General features: G+C 43.5%; 1 protein-coding gene across 2 annotated transcripts in view; it reads right to left on the reverse strand.

Moving 5' to 3' along the window:
- The window catches only part of AGXT2 (alanine--glyoxylate aminotransferase 2), a 43,828-nt gene extending 21,857 nt beyond the window's left edge, over positions 1–21,971 (reverse strand). Inside the window, exons 1-7 of one of the 2 annotated variants that reach the window (XM_081231949.1) lie at positions 21,835–21,971; positions 14,333–14,418; positions 12,752–12,936; positions 3,441–3,564; positions 1,883–1,977; positions 1,182–1,275; positions 391–484 (exon numbers count right to left, since the gene is read on the reverse strand). In XM_081231949.1, coding sequence (XP_081088075.1) covers positions 391–484; positions 1,182–1,275; positions 1,883–1,977; positions 3,441–3,564; positions 12,752–12,936; positions 14,333–14,418; positions 21,835–21,922 — 766 coding nt within the window. In that variant the 5' untranslated portion in view covers positions 21,923–21,971. Of the gene's footprint in view, positions 1–390; positions 485–1,181; positions 1,276–1,882; positions 1,978–3,440; positions 3,565–12,751; positions 12,937–14,332; positions 14,422–21,834 lie in introns of both variants that reach the window. The other variant, XM_081231948.1, reaches the window with a different exon arrangement.
- Positions 21,972–23,173: the final 1,202 nt, after the last annotated feature.

Raw genomic sequence — 23,173 nt, forward strand, 5'->3', positions numbered from 1 at the left:
CTTCCCCTTTCCCCTTCTCCCATTGGGAACTGGCCAATAATCCCTCAAAAAAACCTTGTTTTCTTTTAGAATTGGTAGCAGAGCTATTGCTGGGAGAGCTAAGAGAGCGCCTTTAGTGAAACACCAGGTGATAGTCTGTTTTTGGCTTAGCACTGATAGCATGAGATGCTGAGATGCGTCTCCTAACAGGAGATGGATGCTCTGATGGTATAGTGGTCATAGGCATAAGAGGTGTTAGTTCAGTGAGGGGTGATTTCCTAGTTGTATTTGCCTTGGCTTTCCCTTTCCCACTTTTTCGAATCTGTTCACCCAGGAATGGTTCTGCCTCTCTCCACATTCCTTACCCCTCCTGACCTTCCACCATGTGCCTCCCCCCCTGCCCAGCTGGACCTGGTGCACAGCTGCATTTCCTAATTGTTTGCACTGGAGAATCTCGGCAGTGGCTTCCTCCCCAAGGGCCACAGAAAACATCCGGGCACATCGTCTGCAAATGACAAAAGAGGGAGTTTAGCAAGATGTGAACACAAGACAGCCAATGGGGCAACCTATGGTACCAGTTAAGGCAAGAGGGCTTCTTAATTTGATACTAAGATTCCTCCTTTACTCTTCTCCCACTTAGGACAAAAACCTAATATTCTGCTTTGAAGAGATAATTTTTTTTTTTTTTTTTTTTTTGGAAATCAATTAGGAGGGCACTCTACAAAGCAAACTGATTTCAATGTCAGCCTGGAAACAATTTGCTCAAGAATTTGGTCGGTAAGGGCATCTGAAAGAATAAGAATAATTAGGTATCTGATTCTGATGCTGAAAATGTGGAAACAGTGAGTGAGAACAGAAGGTGAGTACAGGGACAACTCTATGGAAATTTTATGCATTCAAGGCTCTGGGAAGTTATTTCCGTGCATTTATTTGCAGTTTACTTGATTTTATTTAAAAGCAAAACAAAATTTTAAAAAATCTCTGTCATTAATTATTACTCAGACTCTGAAGGTCTTTCTAAGAAACATTTCCCTTAAATGGTCTTTAATTTGATTAAGTCAAATTGAGCCCCTGATTAATTATAGTTATATAATATAAGCTAATTTGTATTAGTTTCTAGTCCTAATACCTGGAAAATCTGATAAATGATTCCATACACCCAGGAGTTTTTAGAGAAATATGACAAATATCTCAAAACTTACTGATTGGCAGCCCATCCCACTGGGGAGTTCCATTTTGTAGAACCCTACATTTGTCAAGCCAAGTGTGTAAGGACTACATCCATGGTAGGCTCCTCTGCAGACAGAAAACAGTGGGAGGACTGGGTTAAGTTTACTTTTCTATGATCACTGGCATGTGGAACACTGGGTAGGACAAAAAAGAAAGTCCATGTTGGCTATTCAGGCTATGGCTCCTTACCATAAGCAGAGATGAAAGTGGGCCCAGTGTCATATGGCAAAGTCATGAGCTTCTGGGGGTGCAGACCAATCATTCACTATTTGGCATAGGTCATAGTCAAAGTCATACCTTTTTCTTAACTTTTATTTTTTTATTTTTAATTTTTATTTTATATTGGAGCATAGTTGATGAAAAACGTTGTGTGTTAGTTTCTATACCATATCTTTAAAGTTAAAAAGCTGTCATGTCACCTTCTTTTTAATTCCATAGGAGAATCTATGACAAAACTGGGACTCCAAACTCTTGGTTACCTTGGTCAGAGACCCCTACCTTGGATCAGGCCAATTTGGATGGTGTTATCCAGACATAAAATTCATTTGACTGAACCTACCCTAAAATCTAAAATTAGAATAACACCCTGGGAAAGCCCCTCTCCTGCTCTAGGCTATATTTTAAAGATAAACATTTAATATTGGGGTGAGTCAATGTTCCAAGGTGTGGTTACCTGAAAGAAATGATATCTGTGTTATTTGAGTGTGCTCTGGCCATCAGCATGGCTAGGTCATTGGCTTCTGAGCCACTGTTCATCAGGAAAATGACCTGGAGAAAAAAAAAAAGACACATGGTCATGAGACACTTGATTACCCAATTCATTCGAAATTGTTAAAGACAGTGTATCCCAGCCTCTGATTATTAAGGAGAGTTCCCTTCGTACCAGCAGTCCCATCATTGAATTACTATATTAATTCTACAGCTATTCACTGAGAATCTGCTAAGCACTAGAGATACAAAAATGACTATGGGATTGTCAGAGTTGTGAAATATTCCAGATTTTCATTGGTTTTACCTGATGCTCTGCAGAGTGCTAAGATGGAGAGACTTGCTGAGACATACAGTGGTTAGTGGCTGAGGGGATCTGAGGACCAGGTCTCTTGGTTCTTGAACCTGAACTGCCCCACCTCATTCTGAAGGCTTGAGACAAGGCAGGCTCTCAGAGGAGCCTGTTCAGTGTTCGTGAATGTTAAAACAAACGAGCAACAAACAAAAAAGTGCAGCTCATCTTGGTTGAAAGAAAGGGGAGAACTGAAGGGTACTAGATCCTCCAGGCTCGGGGACTGGGAGGCCAGGGCTGTGGCCCTGCGGGCTTCCTCGCCTCTACTCATCCATGAGTGTGCCTGCCCTGAACTGAGGTTGCAGCTCTTGCAACTTCCTCCATCTCTTGTAGATAACATAGTAAATATGGTACCTAAATAATACAAGAAGATGATCATAATAGCTAACACCAGGTATGGCACACTGTTCTAAATATGTATTAACTCATTGAATCCCGAAATGCAAACCTTGGCGAACATTTTAACATCTCAGTTCAGTTAAAAAATCCAATCATTTCAGATGCAGAAAAACATCTCATTTAGCAAAAATATCAAAGTGCATCTCAGACCAAACGAAATTAATGGTATATTAATTTTCTAAAGAAATGGCCCTACTCTTTGTTAAAGAAGAATGGTTAACCAGCAAGGACCTACTGTGTAGCACAGGGAACTCTGCTCAATATTATGTAACAACTAAATGGAAAAAGAATTTGAAAAAGAATAGACACATGGTTATGTATAACTGAATCACTTCGCTGGACGCCTGAAACTAACACAACATTGTTAAGCAACGCTACTCCACTATAAAATAAAAAGTTAAAAAAAAAAAGAAGAAATGCCAATGACTTTGCAGAGGGGCTGTGGAGCAAAGAGATGAAAACTTCCCGAGGAACACAGAGGAGAGTGTCAGGAAGCCTGGGGCTCCCGCTAAGTGATTTCTGCAAAGATGTGGTGGTGAGGAGAGTGACCAAGGAGAGGCAGATGTTTGGAACTGATGAAGTGAACATCGGCTGGTTTCACCAGTAATTCATCAATTCCTTTCTTCTCCTAGAGTGCTTTCCAATATGGCCACTTGCGCACTCATTTCGGATGTTCAAAGCACAGACCAGATTCCCACCCATACTCTCATTTCCTAGGCTAGCTTCCCTGGGATCATGAGACTCCTATCCCTTTGAACTGGAAGCATCGGACCTTCAGAGGTTCAGGAAGAAGCGCTGAAAGCTTCTCTGCATATTCGTGGATCGGAGGGTGGAAGAAGACGGCACTTGTGTGCCATAGGCGGCCAAGCTGCTTTTGTGCCACTGCGTTTACTTTCCTGGATAAACAGAAGAGCAGAGTTACCCACAGTGCCAGCGGGCATGTCCCTCCCAACACAACACAGGCCATTGAACTCAAACCCACAGCTATTTCTCAAAGAGTTTCAAGAGGCTGATTTCATCCCCACACAAGAAAGAGCTTCTCTAACCACCAGAGGTATCTGACAATGGGATGTGTTGCCTCAAAATGTAATGAATTCCTCACCAAGAGAAGTGTTCAAAAGGAGACTTATGTGCTGGGGATTTTAAAAGAGAAATTCCTAGTATAGAAAGAAGTTGAACTTACAATCTCTTCTAACTAGATTTTCTTATTAACTACACTTTGAACAGTTTGGAAAATAGAGACAACTAGAAGTAAGCCTGAGTGTCTTCCTATTTTATTCTAAAGAATTATAGATCCATCAAGCACATGTTTACAAGATCAACAGTTTTTCCTTTAAAGAAGATTCCAACATTTGGGTCTTAGTAGTGGTCAGCGTTGATGAACACTGACTGTGTAACCACATTCTGTGAAGGATCTGAAGGTTCACGTTGAAGGGCAGTAGGAACTACGGGTAGACAGGTAGGTGGGACCTGACTTGGAATGCTTCGAAAAGACAGGCCAAGGTGTTTGAACTTGATCTAAAGGAGAGCAATTGCCAAAGTCTGTTACACACTAATTCTGTTTTTATTAATCACTGGCATACCAAAAAAAAAATCATCAGTTCAGTGGTTAAACAATTTTGAGAAATACCAGATCAGATTTCTTTACGGCAGGACTTGTCAGTACCTTTAATAGGCTAATGTGCACTGTGTCTCCTCAGGAGGAAGATAGAGTTTAAAGTGTTTCCCAACCTTATTTTCTAATGGGATCCTTTACCAGTGAACCTCTCCTGTGATCAGTGTCCCACAGAACTCACTTTGGAAAATTGTGGAGTATCAATAAACTCCAAAATAGAAGAGACACTTGACAAGAGCATTGTTTAGCAAAGTAAACCTGAGAACCACAAGAAGGTAGAATGGAGGGGTAAGACTGGTAGTGCTGAGGCCAGCTGGGAGGGCATGGTAGCTTTCCAGGTGTGGGAGGAGCAGAGCTCCTAGGAGACTGGGGCTACTGGGAATTAGTGAGAGGGGTTACTAGAAGAGGCATTTCAGCAGAGGGAAAACTAGACCTCGGTGTCAGGTTGGTTATACGGAATGAAAGGCAGAAAAGAGTCAAAGATGACTTCAATATTCTTGCCTGTAATATTGGGGAAATCCCAGGATTGGTTGAGAAACACAGTCGGTTGTCTTAACTACCCAGCTCCTAGCAAGGACTTTTGCAGAGGAGGTGGCTCATATGTGCTCCTAGAATAAATGAATGTGTGAATAGAAAGAGTTTTGTGGAAAGCATGGTGGATTTGGTCTTGGCAATGTCGAATTTCAGCCGATGGTGGAATATCATGGTCAGGGGTGTCCTGGAGGCTATGGGAAATATGGGGCATCTTACAGCCCACTTTAGGTGTCTTAGAGCTATTATCATAACTTCGTGAGAGGCCAAGGCTGAAGAGTTGGGTGAGGCTGCTGAAAATGTAGGAACTAAATGAGCAGACGTGGGGAGATGAGGTGGACCAATTCTATGGGGGAAATGATAAGAGATGAAGGGAGTATAGAGAGAAGAGCAGAGGGCTCAGGAAAGAGCCCGAGACACCCAGAGTTAAGGGGTCAGAGGCACAAGCTGAAAGATCAGGGGGAGATCAGGAGAAGCACCAAGGGCATGAGAGCCAGTGGGAGTTGTTGATTCACAAGCACAATGTTGCATGTTATTGGGAGGATTCAATGTGAATGTTTAAATGTGTTCTCTACTTCATTTTTGTTTACTTACTTTATGCATGTTTGTCCTATGTTTTAAGCTGCATCTGAAATTTATTTTGCATGCTCCTCAGGACCTGGTATGTGACTAGTGCCTCCTGAAGATGGAAACAGGAAGGAAAAGGCTATGGGAGGAATGGGTGAGAGCTGGACCTGGAGGTTTAACTCCCTCCTCACGGGTGCTTGTGGAGAAGACCTTTTGCCCTTGTTTCCACAGAAGGGCCTGAACCTACACAATTTATTTAGACTCGCTGCTTTATTTTTGTCCCACGTACTATGAGTTTTATTGGTCAGATTATTAAAGGCAAGCCAGAATAGACCTTAAAATTAGATGGCTCCACCCAAACCAAAAGGACAACAGAAGGACCTGCCCAGGGCATCTGTGTGTGCGGACTGATAATCAAGGTCACAGAAAATCTCAAGATTAATGGAGCCATCCATTGCCGGTGTAAATTTCCAGCTCTGGTTACATCTTTCTCTTATCATCTTTTCTTTCCTCCTTCATGGCTCAAAGTTGATGAAGAAGAGCTAGAAGTGATTTCTCATCTCTCATTATCTCCCACCTGCCACCTGCTCTGTGTTCTCTGAGAACCACTGGCCTTTCCCTTGTTGTTTGCCTTTTCCTCAGTGCATTCCCTCTCTTTGGAAAGCTGTAGTTACTGAGGAGACACATACTCACAGCCACACTCCAATCACATGGTACAGACCTCACTGCATGTGCCATGAGGATGACAAAATCTTGAATTGTCAAGAAAAGGTAAAGGACAACGTTAAGATTATTTTTGTTACCCAGGAAATAACAGGGAGCATCACGTTAGTTGTAAACCAGAATGCACCTAAGGAGAAAGAATTTTTAATTGAGGTCCTTTTTTTTTAACATCTTTATTGGAGCATAATTGCTTTACAATGGGGTGATAGTTTCTGCTTTATATCAAAGTGAATCAGCTATACATATACATATATCCCCATATCTCCTCCCTCTTGCATCTCCCTCCCACCCTCCCTATCCCGCCCCTCTAGGTGGTCACAAAGCACCGAGCTGATCTCCCTGTACTATGCAGCTGCTTCCCACTAGCTATCCATTTTACATTTGGTAGTGTATATATGTCCATGCCACTTCATCTCGGCTTACCCTTCCCCCTCCCCGTGTCCTCAAGTCCATTCTGCACGTCTGCATCTTTATTCCTGTCCTGCCCCTAGGTTCTTCAGAACCATTATTATTATTATTATTTTTTAGGTTCCTTGTATATGTGTTAGTGTACGGTATTTGTTTTTCTCTTTCTGACTTACTTCACTCTGTATGACAGTCTCTAGGTCCATCCACCTCACTATAAATAACTAAAAGTTTGTTTCTTTTTATGGCTGAGTAATATTCCATTGTATATATGTGCCACATCTTCTTTATCCATTCATCTGTCGATGGACACATAGATTGCTTCCATGTCCTGGCTATTGTAAATAGAGCTGCAGTGAACATTGTAGTGCATGACTCCTTTTGAATTATGGTTTTCTCAGGGTATATGCCCAGTAGTGGGATTGCTGGGTCGTATGGTAGCTCTATTTTTAGTTTTTTAGGAACCTCCATACTGTTCTCCATAGTGGCTGTATCAATTTACATTCGCACCAACCGTGTAGGAGGGTTCCCTTTTCTCCACACCCTTTCTAGCATTTATTGTTGTAGATTTTTTGATGATGGCCATTCTGACTGGTATGAGGTGATACCTTATTGTAGTTTTGACTTGCATTTCTATAATGATTAGTGATGTTGAGCATCCTTTCATGTGTTTGTTGGCAATCTGTATATCTTCTCTGGAGAAATGTCTATTTAGGTCTTCTATTTTTGGTTTGGGTTGTTTGTTGTTTTGGTATTGAGCTGCATGAGCTGCTTATAAATTTTGGAGAGTAATCCTTTGTCAGTTGCTGCATTTGCAAATATTTACTCCCATTCTGAGGGTTGTCTTTTCGTCTTGTTTATGGTTTCCTTTGCTGTGCAAGAGCTTTTAAGTTTCATTATGTCCCATTTTTTTATTTTTGGTTTTATTTCCATTTCTCTAGGAGGTGGGTCAAAAAGGATCTTGCTGTGGTTTATGTCATGCAGTGCTCCGCCTATGTTTTCCTCTAAGAGTTTTGCAGTGTCTGGCCTTATATTTAGGTCTTTAATCCATTTAGAGTTTATTTTTGTGTATGGTGTTAGGGAGTGTTCTAATTTCATTCTTTTACATGTAGCTGTCCAGTTTTCCCAGTACTATTTATTGAAGAGGCTGTCTTTTCTCCATTGATTCCGACCTGGATTCCTTTTATTTCTTTTTCTTCTCTGATTGCTGTGGCTAAAACTTCCAAAACTATGTTGAATAAAAGTGGTGAGAGTGGGCAACCTTGTCTTGCTCCTGATCTTCGTGGAAATAGTTTCAGTTTTTCACTGTTGAGAACTACATTGGCCGTGGGTTTGTCATATATAGCCTTTATTATGTTGAGGAACTTTCCCTCTATGCCTACTTTCCAGGGGGTTTTCTATCATAAATGGGTGTTGAATTTTGTCAAAACCTTTTTCTGCATCTAATGAGATGATCATATGGTTTCTCTCCTTCAATTTCTTTGTATGGTATATCACATTGATTGATTTGCATATATTGAAGAATCCTTGCATTCCTGGGATAAACCCCACTTGATCATGGTGTATGATCACTGTAAGGTGCTGTTGGATTCTGTTTGCTAGTATTTTGTTGAGGATTTTTGCATCTATGGTCATCAGTGATATTGGCCTGTAGTTTTCATTGTTTGTGACATCTTTGTCTGGTTTTGGTATCAGGGTGATGGTGGCCTCGTAGAATGAGTTTGAGAGTGTTCCTCCCTCTGGTCTATTGTGGAAGAGTTTGAGAAGGATAGGTGTTAGCTCTTCTCTAGATGTTTCATAGAATTTGCCTGTGAAGCCATCTGGTCCTGGGCTTTTGTTTGTTGGAAGATTTTTAGTCACAGTTTCAATTTCAGTGCTTGTGATTGGTCTGTTTATACATTCTATTTCTTCCTGGTTCAGTCTCGGGAGGTTGTGCTTTTCTAAAAATTTGTCCATTACTTCCAGGTTGTCCATTTTATTGTCATATAGTTGCTTGTAGTAATCTCTCATGATCCTTTGTACTTCTGCAGTGTCAGTTGTTACTTCTCCTTTTTCATTTGTAATTCTATTGATTTGAGTCTTCTCCCTTTTTTTCTTGATGAGTCTGGCTAATGGTTTATCAATTTTATCTTCTCAAAGAACCAGCTTTTAGTTTTGTTGATCTTTGCTAGCATGTCCTTCATTTCTTTTTCATTTATTTTGGTCTGATCTTTATGATTTCTTTCCTTCTGCTAACTTTGGAGTTTTTTTGCTCTTCTTTCTCTAATTGCTTTAGGTGTAAGTTTAGGTTGTTTATTTGAGATGTGTCTTGTTTCTTGAGGTAGGATTGTATTGCTATAAAATTCCCTCTTAGAAGTGCCTTTGCTGCATCCCATAGGTTTTGGGACATCATGTTTTCATTGCCATTTGCTTCTAGGTATTTTTTGATTTCCTGTTTGATTTCTTCAGTGACCTCTTGGTTATTTAGTAGTGTATTGTTTAGCGTCCATGTGCTTGTATTTTTTAGAGATTTTATCCTCTAATTGATATCTAGTCTCATTGCATTGTGGTTGGAAAAGATACTTGATATGATTTCAATTTTCTTAAATTTACCAAGGCTTGATTTGTGACCTAAGATATGGTCTATCCTGGAGATTGTTCTCAGGCACTTGAGAAAAATGTGTATTCTCTTGTTTTCAGATGGAATGTCCTATAAATATCAATTAAGTCCATCTTTTTAAATGTGTCACTTAAAGCTTGTGTTTCCGTATTTATTTTCATTTTGGATGCTCTGTCCATTGGTGAAAGTGGGGTATTAAAATCCTCTACTGTGATTGTGTTACTGTCGATTTCCCCTGTTATGGCTGTGAGCATTTGCCTTATGTATTGAGGTGCTCTTATGTTTGGTGCATAAATATTTACAATTGTTATATCTTCTTCTTGGATTGATCCCTTGATCATTATGTAGTGTCCTTATTGTCTCTTGTAATAGTCTTTATTTTAAAGTCTCTTTTATCAGATATGAGTATTGCTACTCCAGGTTTCTTTTGATATCCATTTGCATGGAATATCTTTTTCCATCCCCTCACTTTCAGTCTGTATGTGTCCCTAGGTCTGAAGTGGGTCTCTTGTAGACAGCACATATACAGGTCTTGTTTTTGTATCCATTCAGCCAGTCTATGTGTTGTGGTTGGAGCATTTAATCCATTTACATTTAAGGTAGTTATTGATATGTATGTTCCTATTACCATTTTCTTAATTGTTTTGGGTTTGTTATTATAAGTCTTTTCCTTCTCTTGTGTTTCCTGCCTAGAGAAGTTCCTTTAGCATTTGTTGTAGAGCTGGTTTGGTGGTGCTGAATTCTCTTAGCTTTTGCTTGTCTGTAAAGATTTTAATTTCTCCATTGAAACGGAATGAGATCCTTGCTGGGTAGAGTAATCTTGGTTGTAGATTTTTCCCTTTCATGTCTTTAAATATGTCCTGCTGCTCCCTTCTGGCTTGCAGTTTCTGCTGAAAGATCAGTTGTTAACCTTATGGGGATTCCCTTGTATGTTATTTGTTGCTTTTCCCTTGCTGTTTTTAATATTTTTTGTTTGTATTTAACTTTTGATAGTTTGATTAATATGTGTCTTGGTGTGTTTCTCCATGGATTTATCCTGTATGGGACTCTCTGCACTTCCTGGACTTGACTGACTATTTCCCTTCCCATATTAGGGACGTTTTCAACTATAATCTCCTCAAGTATTTTCTCAGTCCCTTTTTTTTTTCTCTTCTTCTGGGACCCCTATAATTCGAATGTTGGTTTGTTTAATGTTGTCCCAGAGGTTTCTAAGACTGTCCTCAATTCTTTTCATTCTTTTTTCTTTATTCTGGTCTGTGATAGTTATTTCTCCTATTTTATCTTCTAGGTCACTTATCTGTTCTTCTGCCTCAGTTATTCCACTCTTTATTCCTTCTAGAGAATTTTAAATTTAATTTATTGTGTTGTTCATCATTGTTTGTTTGCTCTTTAATTCTTCTAGGTCCTTGGTAAATGTGCCTTTTATTTTCTCCATTCTATTTCCAAGATTTTGGATCATCTTTACTATCATTACTCTGAATTCTTTTTCAGTTAGAGTGCCTATTTCCTCTGCATTTGTTTGGACAGGTAGGTTTTTACCTTGCTCCTTCATCTGCTGTGTATTTCTCTGTCTTCTCATTTTGCTTAAGTTACTGTGTTTGGGCTCTCCTTTTCACAGGCTGCAGGTTCATAGTTCCTGTTATTTTTGGTGTCTGCCCTCAGTGGCTAAGGTTGGTTCAGTGGGTTGTGGAGGCTTCCTACACAACCACGTGGAGGGGACGACTGGTGTCTGTGTTCTGGTGAATGAGACTGGATCTTGTCTTTCTGGTGGGCAGGACCACGTCTGGTGGTGTGTTTTGGGGTGTCCATGAGCTTATTATGATTTTAGGCAGCTTCTTTGCTAATGCATCGGTTTGTGTTCCTGTCTTGCTAGTTGTTTGGCATGGGGTATCCGGCACTGTACCTTGCTGGTCATTGAGTGGAGTGGGGTCTTAGAGTTGAGATGGAGATCAGTGGGAGAGTTTTTGCCTTTTGACATTACGTGGAGCCGGGAGGTCTCTGGTGGACCAGTGTCCTTTACTCAGCTCTCCCACCTCATAGGCTCAGGCCTGACACCTGGCAGGAGCACCAAGACCCTGTCCACCATATGGCTCAGAAGAAAGTGGAGAAAAAAATAGAAAGAAAGAAGGAAATAAAATAAAATAAAGTTACTAAAATAAAAAATAAAAAATTATTAAAAATTAAAAAATTAAAAACAAAGAAAGAAGAGAGCAACCAAATCAATAAACAAATCTACCAATGATAATAAGCTCTAAATACTAAACTAAGATAACATAAAACCAGAAACAAATTAGATGCAGAAAGCAAACCCCAAGTCTAGAGTTGCTCCTAAAGTCCACCTCCTCAATTTGGGATGATTTGTTGTTTATTCAGGTATTCCACAGATGCAGGGTATATCAAGTTGACTGTGGAGATTTAATCCGCTGCTCCTGAGGCTGCTGGGAGAGATTTCCCTTTCTCATCTTTGCTCGCACAGCTCCCGGGGATCAGCTTTGGATTTGGACTCGCCTCTGCGTTTAGGTCGCCTGAGGGCATCTGTTCTTCGCTCAGACAGGACGGGGTTAAAGGAGCAGCTGATTTGGGGGCTCTGGCTCACTCAGGCTGTGGGGAGGGAGGGGTATGGATGCGGGGCGAGCCTGCGGCGGCAGAGGCCGGTGTGATGTTGTACCAGCCTGAGGTGCGCCGTGCGTTCTCCTGGGGAAGTTGTCCCTGGATCCCGGGACCCTGGCAGTGGCGGGCCGCACAGGCTCCCGGGAGGGGAGGTGTGGATAGTGACCTGTGCTCGCACACAGGCTTCTTGTTGGCGGCAGCAACGGCCTTAGCGTCTCATGCCCGTCTCCGCGCTGATGGCCGTGGCTCACGTCTGTCTCTGGAGCTCCTTTAAGCAGCGCACTTAATCCCCTCTCCTTGCGCACCAGGAAAGAAAGAGGCAAGAAAAAGTCTGTTGCCTCTTTGGCAGCTCCAGACTTTCCCCCGGACTTCCTCCCGGCCAGCCGTGGCGCACTAGCCCCTTCAGGCTGTGTTCACGCAGCCAACCCCAGTCCTCTCCCTGGGATCCGACCGAAGCCCAAGCCTCAGCTCCCAGCCCCCGCCCGCCCCGGCGGGTGAGCAGACAAGCCTCTCAGGCTGGTGAGTGCTGGTCGGCACCGATTCTCTGTGCGGGAATCTCTCCGCTTTGCCCTCCGCACCCCTGTGGCTGTGCTCTCCTCCGTGGCTCCGAAGCTCCCCTCTCCCCGCCCCCCCCGCGCCCCTCCCCCCCGCCCCCCCCCCCCCCGCCCGTCTCCACCAGCGAAGGGGCTTCCTAGTGTGTGGAATCCTTTCCTCCTTCGCAGGTCCCATCCCTATTCTTTTATCCCTGTTTTTTCTTTTTTTCTTTTGCCCTACCCAGGTACGTGGGGAGTTTCTTGCCTTTTGGGAAGTCTGAGGTCTTCTGCCAGCGTTCAGTAGGTGTTCTGTAGGAGTTGTTCTACATGTAGATGTATTTTTGTTTTTTGTGTGGGGAGGAGGGTGATCTCCACGTCTTACTCCTCCGCCATCTTGAAGGTCCCCCCTTAACTGAGGTTCTGAATCATGAACATGATCATTAGCCTGTTTTCCGTATATTTTTCTGGAGTGAAAATCCCAGAATTTTAAGGATACTCACGGGTGACAGTGACCAACACTGACAGTGACAATCCCAGAAAAGAAATCCAGGTATCTGTTTCCTTCATAATCAAAGAGCCACTCCATGTGCCCCTGGTGGAGCAACAAGGGCTCTGAGAAATAGGCTGTCAGCACAGGAGAAAGATGTTGCTTGTGGATCTCCAGGACTCGATTATAGGCAAGGGACTGTAGGTAGGCAAGATTCAAGTGTTTAGCATCTTCCTTATCCCCACATTGCTTACACCGTCACTAGCAGGTCCACATAGCAGTGCCTGGCCTCCCCACCAACCCGGCACAGGGCTGCTGCCCTTGCTCACCAGGGCAGCTATTTGCCCAGTGACCTCCTTGCAGGACACACACCCAGGTCCTTCCTCTCAGGTGGAGCAAATTATTCATGTGGCCCTTTAATCCCTTTCTAGATCAAACATGGAGAAGGGGGATGGAATTTTCTACCTCTCAATAGAAAACCTTGGCTTTGGGTTAATTCTAGCTGTGAAAAAAAGTAAAAGACTTTGGAAGTAAATGTCTGAAGTAATGTGTTTTTTTCCCTCTGTAGTTTTTTTTTTTTTTTTTGAGAATAAAAGAATGGGGCTTCCCTGGTGGTGCAGTGGTTGGGAGTCCACCTGCCGATGCAGGGGACACGGGTTCGTGCCCCAGTCTGGGAAGATCCCACATGCCGTGGAGCGGCTGGGCCCGTGAGCCACGGCCACTGAGCCTGTGCGTCCAGAGCCTGTGCTCCGCAACGGGAGAGGCCACAACAGTGAGAGGCCCGCGTACTGCAAAAAAAAAAAAAAAAAAAAAAAAGAATGAAGGGCTTCCCTGGTGGTGCAGTGGTTGAGAGTCTGCCTGCCAATGCAGGGGACACGGGATCGTGCCCCGGTCTGGGAAGATCCCACATGCCGCGGAGCGGCTGGGCCCGTGAGCCATGGCCGCTGAGCCTGCACGTCCGGAGCCTGTGCTCCACAACGGGAGAGGCCACAACAGTGAGAGGCCTGCGTACCACAAAAAAAAAAAAAGAATGAAGTGCTTGTGGTGTTTATGTCTTTAATTACAAAGCCTCTGTCCTATAGTTCTCTTCTCTGTGGGTCCCTCCTGACTCTATTAATTCTACAATTTCTAACTTATGAATATTATGTAGGATGAAGGGGTGTTGGGGAGAGAGGGAGACAGAGACACAGAGAGGGAGAGAGAGAATGAGTCCAATATTTATTAGCCTGAGAGCAAAATAGCCTTCATATTTGTGACCTATGTATTTCTTTGTGTGTGTACATCTATGCCTACATCACTGTGACACATATATTGTCATGGACAGTCTCTTCCTTGTATTCTCTGTCTCCTTCTGTTTTGTCTCTCCATCTCTGCCTCTGTCTGTCTCTGTCTCACACACACCCCAACTCATGCAATGCCACTGAATGGGGTAAAAGAGTTCAGATGCTCCCAGTGGCTTAAGGGATAGGACATCTGAGATGGATGGCTCAGTGGCAGGCAGGGCCATCTGTGGTTCCTTCTTGAGGAAGCAACTATGTGAGGCCTCCCAAGAAGAACCACCTTGTTGGGATATTCCTAAAGCTCTTACTCTCACCTGGTATCTTTCAGGTGTGAAGTCACACGGAGGCATGCTGGGCTTTGTATGAAGACTGAGCTTGGTTACAGATGTCCAGAAAGCACCTACTGAAAGTGAAGTGAGTTAGTGTCCTCAGCTGAACATCACACAAGAGCGTTCGTAAGAATCATCTATAGTTACCTGAATCAAAGTTCTGAGAACTTTTGTTTATTTCTTATTTAAATCAGCCTTTGGATTTAAAACTGAGGTATCTTTTTTTTTTTACAGCTCAGAAAGAGTTTTACTCACAAGGCAGCCAAGCGAGGAGACTGGAGGACAAGTCTCAGAACTGCCTCCCCAGTTGGGATATTTATGGAATAAGCAGGGTGGTCTTAGATGTGGGGAAAGGTAATTGGAGGTAGGGAAGAAGGTGAGGTAATTGGTGCCCTGTGCAGGTGCATCTCAGTTACGAAGTCTGCATATTCAAAACGGAGGCGCCGAGCGGGACGGATGGTGGAGTTTTCCAGCCTCTGACATCACCAGGCCAGTGAGCGCAGGCCCCAAACTGAAGTATCTTAATAATGAATTTTCTTAAACAACAAGGTCCTAATGTACTGCACAGGGAACTATATTCAACATCCTGTGATAAACCATAATGGAAAAGAATATGTAAAAGAATATATGTGTATAACTGAGTCACTGCTGTACAGCAGAAGTTAATACAACATTGTAAGTCAACTATGCTTCAATAAAATTAAAAATTAAAATTAAAAATAATGAATTTTCTGGAGAAAAAAAGAGAGCTCCTCTCAAATCTAGTCAGGAAAGGCACAGAGGGTACTGGGGGAAGTCATGGTTTCTCCCACCTGGGTCCCTCACAAACTTGGGAAGTTCCTCTCTCTGCTGCCTGTATGGACTGTAATTCTCTGTTCGGTTCAAACTTCTGCCAGGGCTGGGGGTTGCAGGAGTCCATTCTCTGTCCATAGAGGTGCTTTCTAAGCTTTGACCTTCCTAGTCCCTGAATCCCAGTGCCTAGCCCAGTTCCCAGTACTGGGTTGGCTCCAATAAACAAAGAACAAATGGCTTTTGACTATTCTTGTAGGGGATGAGGAGAGAGAGGTGCTAGGCCATGTACTATAATAATAAATACATGCAAGGAGATCCGGAAGACAAAACCTTCCTGTAAAACACAACTTGAAGTTCATGAAAACACAAGACCATGGCAAAGAAAAGATAAGCTGAGCCAGAGGAATCATTAAATATTTGAAGCTAGAAGGAAGCTTAGTTTTTTTGGGCGGGGTGTCAAAATGCTCATTTTATAGATGTAGAAACCAGCCTAAAGTGGTAAGTTGATTTGTTTAAGATCACCAAGCTAGTTAGCTGCAGAACAAGAACAAAACTCCCAGTTTCTGACTCCCAGTCTGGTACCATTTCGTTCATTCACTGGCCACCTCCAGCCTCCTCTGCCAGCACAGATTTTGACCCCTCCATAGCAGTGGGATGGAATAATAGAATCAGAGAACATCGGAGCTGGAAGAGTTATCTAGAAACTTTATAAGTACTCTTAGAAGAGAATGCTGCTAATTTTGAGGATTCAAGGTCAGTATCGAGAAAATTTTACAGGTGGAGAGAGCTGAGGAAATGATGTCTCTTGTTCAGCATGAAGGTTTGAATCCATGGATGTAATGTTGGTGTTTTGTGTGGCTATAAAGTCACCCTCCTGAGAAACACAATGAACAATTGTGTTTTTAAATGAATCTGGAAAGTAATGACACTGACTCTGTTTCTTTCAGAAAAAGCTCATCCACTTTTCTGCTCTAAATAATCACGAATGTCGTTAATTTGCTCTTACTTTAAAAGCAAGTGGCTTTTGGCTATCCATACATAGAAATGACCCAAAAAATAATAGCTAAGTTTTCTGAGAATTTCACCTTCTCAAAAGCTTTTCATTGTGTCTCTCTACATTAGTTACTGTTCTGATATGGGGGAAAAATTCTGAGTGTTTCTAAGAATTCTAATTCTCTTCACTCCTGCAGTCTCATTTTCCTATCTGCAAAATTGGAGTTACCCATTGAGGAGGCTGAAAGGTCTCTTGACTCCAAAGTTACAGGAAATTATGAAAGTAGTCTGGAGGGGGAAGAAAGAGAGTTGGAAAAATTTGATAAAGAAAAGCTTGAATTTTAAATGGTCAAGTAGGTATATTCATTCATTCATTTGTTTGTTCACCAAACTGATAGGAATATGATGGCTGAATGAATGCCCAAAATGAAATACATAAAATTCTGCTCTTAGGAAGGAAGGAAGGATGGAAGGAAGGAAGATTAGCAAGCAAGTAGGAAAAATAACAAGTCAGTAAGTGAAATAAGTCTAGATTACATCTCACACTTGTATGTGGAATCCAAAAAATGAAACAAATGAATGACTATAACAAAACAGAAACAGACTCACAGATATAGAGAACAAACTAGCGGTTACCAGTGGGGAGAGGGATGAGGGGGAGGGACAAGGTAGGGGTAGGGCATGAAGAGGTACAACTACTATGTATAAAATAAATAAGGTACGAGGATGTATTGTACAGCACAGGGCATAAAGCCAGTATTTCATACTAACTTTAAATGGAGTATTATCTATAAAAATATTGAATCACTATGTTGCACACTTGAAATTAATATAGTATTGTCAATCAACTGTACTTTGATAAAAAAAGGAAAGAAGTCTAGACAACATCTTCGAACAGCTGAAAACCTCTCTCGCTCAACAACCCAAACTCAAAAACAACAGTACATATAATAGTTGATTGACAAAAAGAAAGAACATGCTTCCGTTTTCATTATTTGCTGGAAGAAATTCAAACCTAAACATGTTGATAGTTGCCTGCATTCTTTATTCAAAATAGCCTATGTTTTGAGGATGACATAGAGTTGAGGGTTGATAAAGCTTCTCTTGGGCTCCTGGACATTGTGTGCGTGCATCTGTGCACCTGCCTGTTTGCACGCCTGGGGCCCGGGAGTGTGGGGCTAGTGGTGGTGGCGAGAAGATAGCACCAAGGGGGTCGGGGAAGGGAGAACTGAAATGTGGGTTCATAAAACTGAATCCCACGTCTATTTCGGCATAGAAATTTTTTTTATCTCTCTTTTATCATTTTGGCTGGTCTGATGTTGCCTTTTTAAGCCTAATGCTGAACATGGATGACAACTAATGATTTTCATTAAATTCATCAACTTCCATTCAATTCATCTGAACAACTCAAGACATTTAAAGACGGCATTTGGGGTGGGGAGGGGGAGGAATAAATTAGGAGCATAGGATTAATAGATACACATCACTATATGTAAAATAGCTACACAACAGGGATTTACTGTATAGCACAGGGAACTGTATTCAATATCTTGTAATAATCTGTAATGGAAAAGAATCTGAAAAAAGGATACATGTATAACTGAATCACTTTGCTGTACATCTGAAACTTATACAATATTGTAAACCAACTCTACTTCAAATAAAAAGATGGTTCGGTTTGGAGACCACCACCACTCTTGACAACTGGGTAACTAGATTTAATTTTCCGGCTGCCTAATTCTCACCAACAGAGTTCCACTAAAGACAAGTCACCTTAGCTCTGTGTTCTTTCTGCCAAATCATAGTATCAAAAAGTGAAAACCTGTTGGGCAAGGTAAGTGAGAGAAATCCGTTTTTGTAGACATTTGAAAATTCTAGGGGAAATTCTCTTTGTAATGACGAAGATTTTTCTAAAATCCACAACCAGCTTTCAACACAGGGTGGGTATTTATTAAGAGCCTGTGACTCTTTCAAATAAAAAAAAAGGTTATAAAATATTTGAAAATACACAATGGGCATACTTGGTAGAACATTAAGGGAATTTATTAAAGTGCTAACGATGCCTTATTTCTGCATAGCATATTAGGTCACTTTAAAAAAGCTTGTCACTTTGGGTATCTCATCAGATACTCGGGCTAGCCAGCGAGTTAGGAGAGGAAGATTTTATCACTCACCTTAGAGCTGAGGCCGTGATTAAACGTGAGGTGTTCGCAGTTTTGAGGTTCCACCCTCACCCCCCCATGGGGCTGAGGGCCTGAGGCCACCTCCTTTCTCCCTTCATAAGCTGTCCCACAGTCTGCAGGATGTTACGGAAGATGCTCATCCTTGATTGAACTGTGTGCTCTAAGTGACCGGATAATAATACCAGCTGCCTGTCTCCCGCCAGGGAAGCCAAGGGAAGGGCGTGAGACCTCTGAAGGTCTCATATCTGAATCAGATGTCCCTGCTTCTGAAGTCTTTTTTTTTTGCGGTACTTGGGCCTCTCACTGTTGTGGCCTCTCCCGTTGCGGAGCAAAGGCTCCGGACGCGCAGGCTCAGCGGCCATGGCTCACGGGCCCAGCCGCTCCGTGGCATGTGGGATCTTCCCGGACCGGGGCACGAACCCGTGTCCCCTGCATCGGCAGGCAGACTCTCAACCACTGCGCCACCAGGGAAGCCCTTGGATCTGAAGTCTTGAGCAAAGGACCTGGATGGAGGGACTAGCTGGAGGTCCTCATTAGAGCCATGATGTGCTTCCGAGGCTGTTCCTGCCTGGAGTTCCTGCTGTTTCCACGGGGCTTTCCCTGGTAACTTTGCACCTCCAGTCCTGCCCACCTCCTCAGCTTCCTATTGAATCTTATAGCCCCTCCCACCTTCCCTCTGTATCCTTCCAATAAATGTCCTTTTCCCTAAGTAAACCAGGGCCAGTTGCCATTGTTCACCAGCAAGAGCTCTGCCTGATTCCCAGGCAGGTGGCTCCATCCTTCCTTTGGTATTTTTGGGAGCAGGCCTTTTCTGAGCCCCTCCTGGCCCTCTGCTGGGCTTAGGTCAGTCCACAGATGGCAGCAAGGATGGCCTGGAGGGGCAGGCGGGACACCTACCCTTAGGGCTAATTTGAATGTTTTTCTTAGAAAAGTCTTTGCAGGAGGCTTGGGAAGTTTTTCAGGTGGAAATGGGTGTTATTTGCAATCCACTTGCCCTCCTGTGCACCCCTCCTTGTGGGAGAGAAGGCAGGTGATAGCAAAATGGTATGTTTGAGCATACACTCCACCTGCCTAGACATGTTATAAATTTAATAATCTTTAGCTAATTAGTAAGAAAGAAGGCATAGCTGAGATATTTTCTCCATTCTTTTATCCTGAAAACAAATTGCTCCTGTAACTTTGTGGACATAGTGGGCCCAAAGTGATTGTGCCTCTCAAACAGAGGTAAGGCTGAACATTGTATGCACACATATATCACATAATATACATGCAGGTGTTCTACAAGGATTGTGACATACTCTTTATCTTGGCTGTACCATGCGGCATGTGCGATCTCAGTTCCCCAACCAGGGATTGAACCCTCGCCCCCTGCAGTGGAAGCTCGGAGTCCTAACCACTGGGCTGCCAGGCAAGTCCTGTGACACATTTTTATTTTTGCATATCTGACAGCTTTTTTTTTTTTTTTTTTTTTTGCGGTACGCGGGCCTCTCACTGTTGTGGCCTCTCCCGTTGTGGAGCACAAGCTCCGGGCACGTAGGCTCAGCGGCCATGGCTCACGGGCCCAGCCGCTCCGTGGCATGTGGGATCTTCCCGGACCGGGGCACGAACCCGTGTCCCCTGCATCGGCAGGCGGACTCTCAATCACGGCGCCACCAGGGAAGCCCCTAACAGCTTTTAACGCCAGGTGATCTTCCTGTCTAACATGGCCCCTGCCTCCCCCTCTGCCCATTTTATTTTTCTATTGCCTCACCATGATTTGGCTTGATTTACAGCATGTATCTCGACTGGATTTCATTTTTTGCATATTTACCTGTTTATTTGTTTATGCTCAGTCTCCCCCACTGAGGTACGTAAGGGCTGAGATTTTGTTTTGCTCAGGTGTGTGGTAGGTGCTCACATACTTATTGCCTAATGTCTATTTGCACCCCGCAGATTCTTAAGAAGGGTGTGTTCAGTGAGTGTGTGTTTGGATGAACAAACAAGCAGGCAGGTATTTAGGACTAGTAGGTAAGAAAGTAGAAGCCAAGTCCCAAAGGTTTTGGAAAGACCAGGTAAAATGTATGACATCCATGTCTACGTGTGCTGGGTTTGCAAGGTTACTTTTCCCTGGTAGTGCCCTTGGTGGAGCCACGTGAAGGGGTCCTCAGTGAGCTGATCAAGATCTCTAGGCACGGAGCCTCACCTGCCATTTCCCGGCCCCTGCTCCCACCATCAATCCAGCTCCACAACCCTCAGGGCAGGGGTAGGAAAGGGGAAGATGCAGCAGAGAGGGCATTTTCTCTTACTTTGTCAACAACCGGTACCTTTAGGGTAGCATCCTCTTTACTGAGCATAAGACTCTGGGTATAATTCTAGCTCCTTCTCAGGAAATGTTGGAGTTAAATAGTGTTCTGGCAAAAGACCCATGACTGGGGGAAAAGACAAATCCAAAAGGGTGGGTAAGAAAGGGCCTGGTGGAATCGCTCTGACTTTGGAGCGAGACAGACCTGGCTTTGAACCCCAAGTTGTCACTTCTATGTTTCTGCCTTTGACCAAATTTCTTAATTATCCTTTATTCTTCTGTCTCCTCATCTGTGAAATGGGATAATAGTACTCCCTAAGAAGTTTGGTTGAAGATGAGAGGAGATAATGCATTTAAAGCATCAGATATGTATTACGTTTCAAAGAATTCCAAGTGTTAAGGGGGAAAAAAGCAAATGGAAGAGGAAGGAAGGAGATAGGAAAAGGAAAGATGAGGAGAGAATGAAGATAAAATTGATCATGATGGGCAATGGAAAAGGGTCCCCTGTGTTTGTTCGGGGCCTGTGGGGCACAGGGTCCCACTATGACACATCAGTGTGCAAATGCCTACTTATGCTCGAGTTTGCAGCAGGGAAATTGGTGAGGAGGTGGTAGGCTCCTAGTGAAACAAGATAGATGTGAAAAATCAGGAACACAAGGCACATGAAGCCACCACCAGACCTGGCTACCCCAGGTCTGTTCCTGCTGGAGAAAGAGGAGAGTCTGAGTGGAAGAAGAGGGCTCAGGGTCTAGACCTGGCTTCAGTGACTTTGGGTAAATGACTACACTTCTCTGAGGCTGTTTCCTTGTTAGTAATTGAGGGGGTGGTACCACTTTCTGGAGGCCAGGAGGAAATTTGTGTGGATGCTTTTATGTTTTTTAAAATAGTTATCCTCAAGCATCTGTATACTACAGTTAATACTTTATTATTTTGAATTGCTTTCTTTTTCTTTCTCCTTTATGTTACTGCGACTGTTTTTATTTTGAAATTGTGTATAGTTAGGTTTTATTATCCATGAATTTCATTTCAAGATGAAAGGAAACATTACAAAATATTGGACAGGAGAAGGGGGCACTGGGTCTGACAAGGTGAAGTCTAGCTCACAGGTCTTAGTGGACTTGTCTCTAAGACCCTATCCGGGTCTAACATTCCAGAATTCCAGGCAACAGGCTCCGGAGCTCAGCCCTTCCCCTCTCGCTGACCCTCTGCTGACCCACGTCCCTCTGGTTTCCACTCACCTTTGGGGGAGGGGCGTGTCTTGGGAGTCCTGGGAGTTGAGGTCTCCAGGTACAAAGCTCTCAGCAAATGTCTCCAGGCTAGAGTCATCTCTCCCAGTCAGGAAGCAAATCCCCGTGGAAGCAGGTCTGAGGAAGGGCTCCACTGCTCACTGACCAGCTGGACTTTGAGGTTAGGACGGAAGGGGAGGAGCTCCCCAGGGGAGTCCCGGAGGGGTTACTGCTTCCACTTCCGGCGGGTCCCAAGGAGAGAGAAAGAGAAAGGGAGTGGGAGAGAGGGAAGGAGGGAGGGAGGGAGAGAGAAAGAGAAAGGGAGTGGGAAAGAGGGAAGGAGGGAGGGAGGGAGAGAGAGAAAAGAGAAGGCAGGCAGGCAGGCACAGCAAGGGTCTTCTGGCTATTTTGCTAGTTTTATGTCCCATCGGGACCTCATCAGGATGAGAGTCTCTCTGTGGAAGGGTGGGGATGAGCCTGTGGGAGGGGTCAGGATATAGTTGCAGGGGTCAGAGACTTAGAAAGGAGAGGAGTGAAAAAGAGGGAGAGAAGGAAGATATCCATGAATTAAATGGGTAAAGACACTGGTTTTCGTACTGGGGGTCTTGAAGGAAGACAAGAGGGATAATGGGGAAGGAGGTAGTCCATGGGAAAGGAGAAGGGCACCAAGAAGCTAGGGATGGCTCTGGACAGCTGCGTATCCCCTTAGGTATCTGAATAGGGCAAGAAGGTGAGAGCTGAGGAGTTAGGGTGCTTTATTTTTATTATGTTTTAATTTCTTAAATTCCCATTTGTCACTCCCGACTCCCCTGCACCCCTAATCTCCATAAGCAACTATTTTGTGTGTTTAATACATACCTTTTTGTTGGTATGTATTCTTGTAAAATGTTTATTGTTTGGGGTGAATGCATTAAAAAAATTATCTATTTTTGGCTGTGTTGGGTCTTTGTTGCTGCACGTGGGCTTTCTCTAGTTGTGGCGAGCGGGGGCTACTCTTCATTGCGGTGCGCGGGCTCCTAATTGCAGTGGCTTCTCTTGTTGCAGAGCACGGGCTCTAGGTGCGCAGGCTCAGTAGTTGTGGCTCGTGGGCTCTAGAGCGCAGGCTCAGTAGTTGTGGTGCACCAGCTTCATTGCTCCACTGCACATGGGATCCTTACGGGACCAGGGCTCGAACCCTTGTCCCCTGCATTGGCAGGCAGATTCTTAACCACTGAGCCACCATGGAAGTCCTATGCATTTTTAGTTTATGTCAATAGGTGTGCTTTTTTTTTTTTCCACTCAGAACCTTGTTATAAAAATCCATCCATGTTGCTGTGAGTAGATCTCTTCCGGGTTTCCAGCTGCTCTAGAC

Source organism: Mesoplodon bidens (genome assembly GCF_964165515.1).
Source record: "Mesoplodon bidens genome assembly, chromosome: 4".
Classification (NCBI taxonomy): Eukaryota; Metazoa; Chordata; class Mammalia; order Artiodactyla; family Ziphiidae; genus Mesoplodon; species Mesoplodon bidens.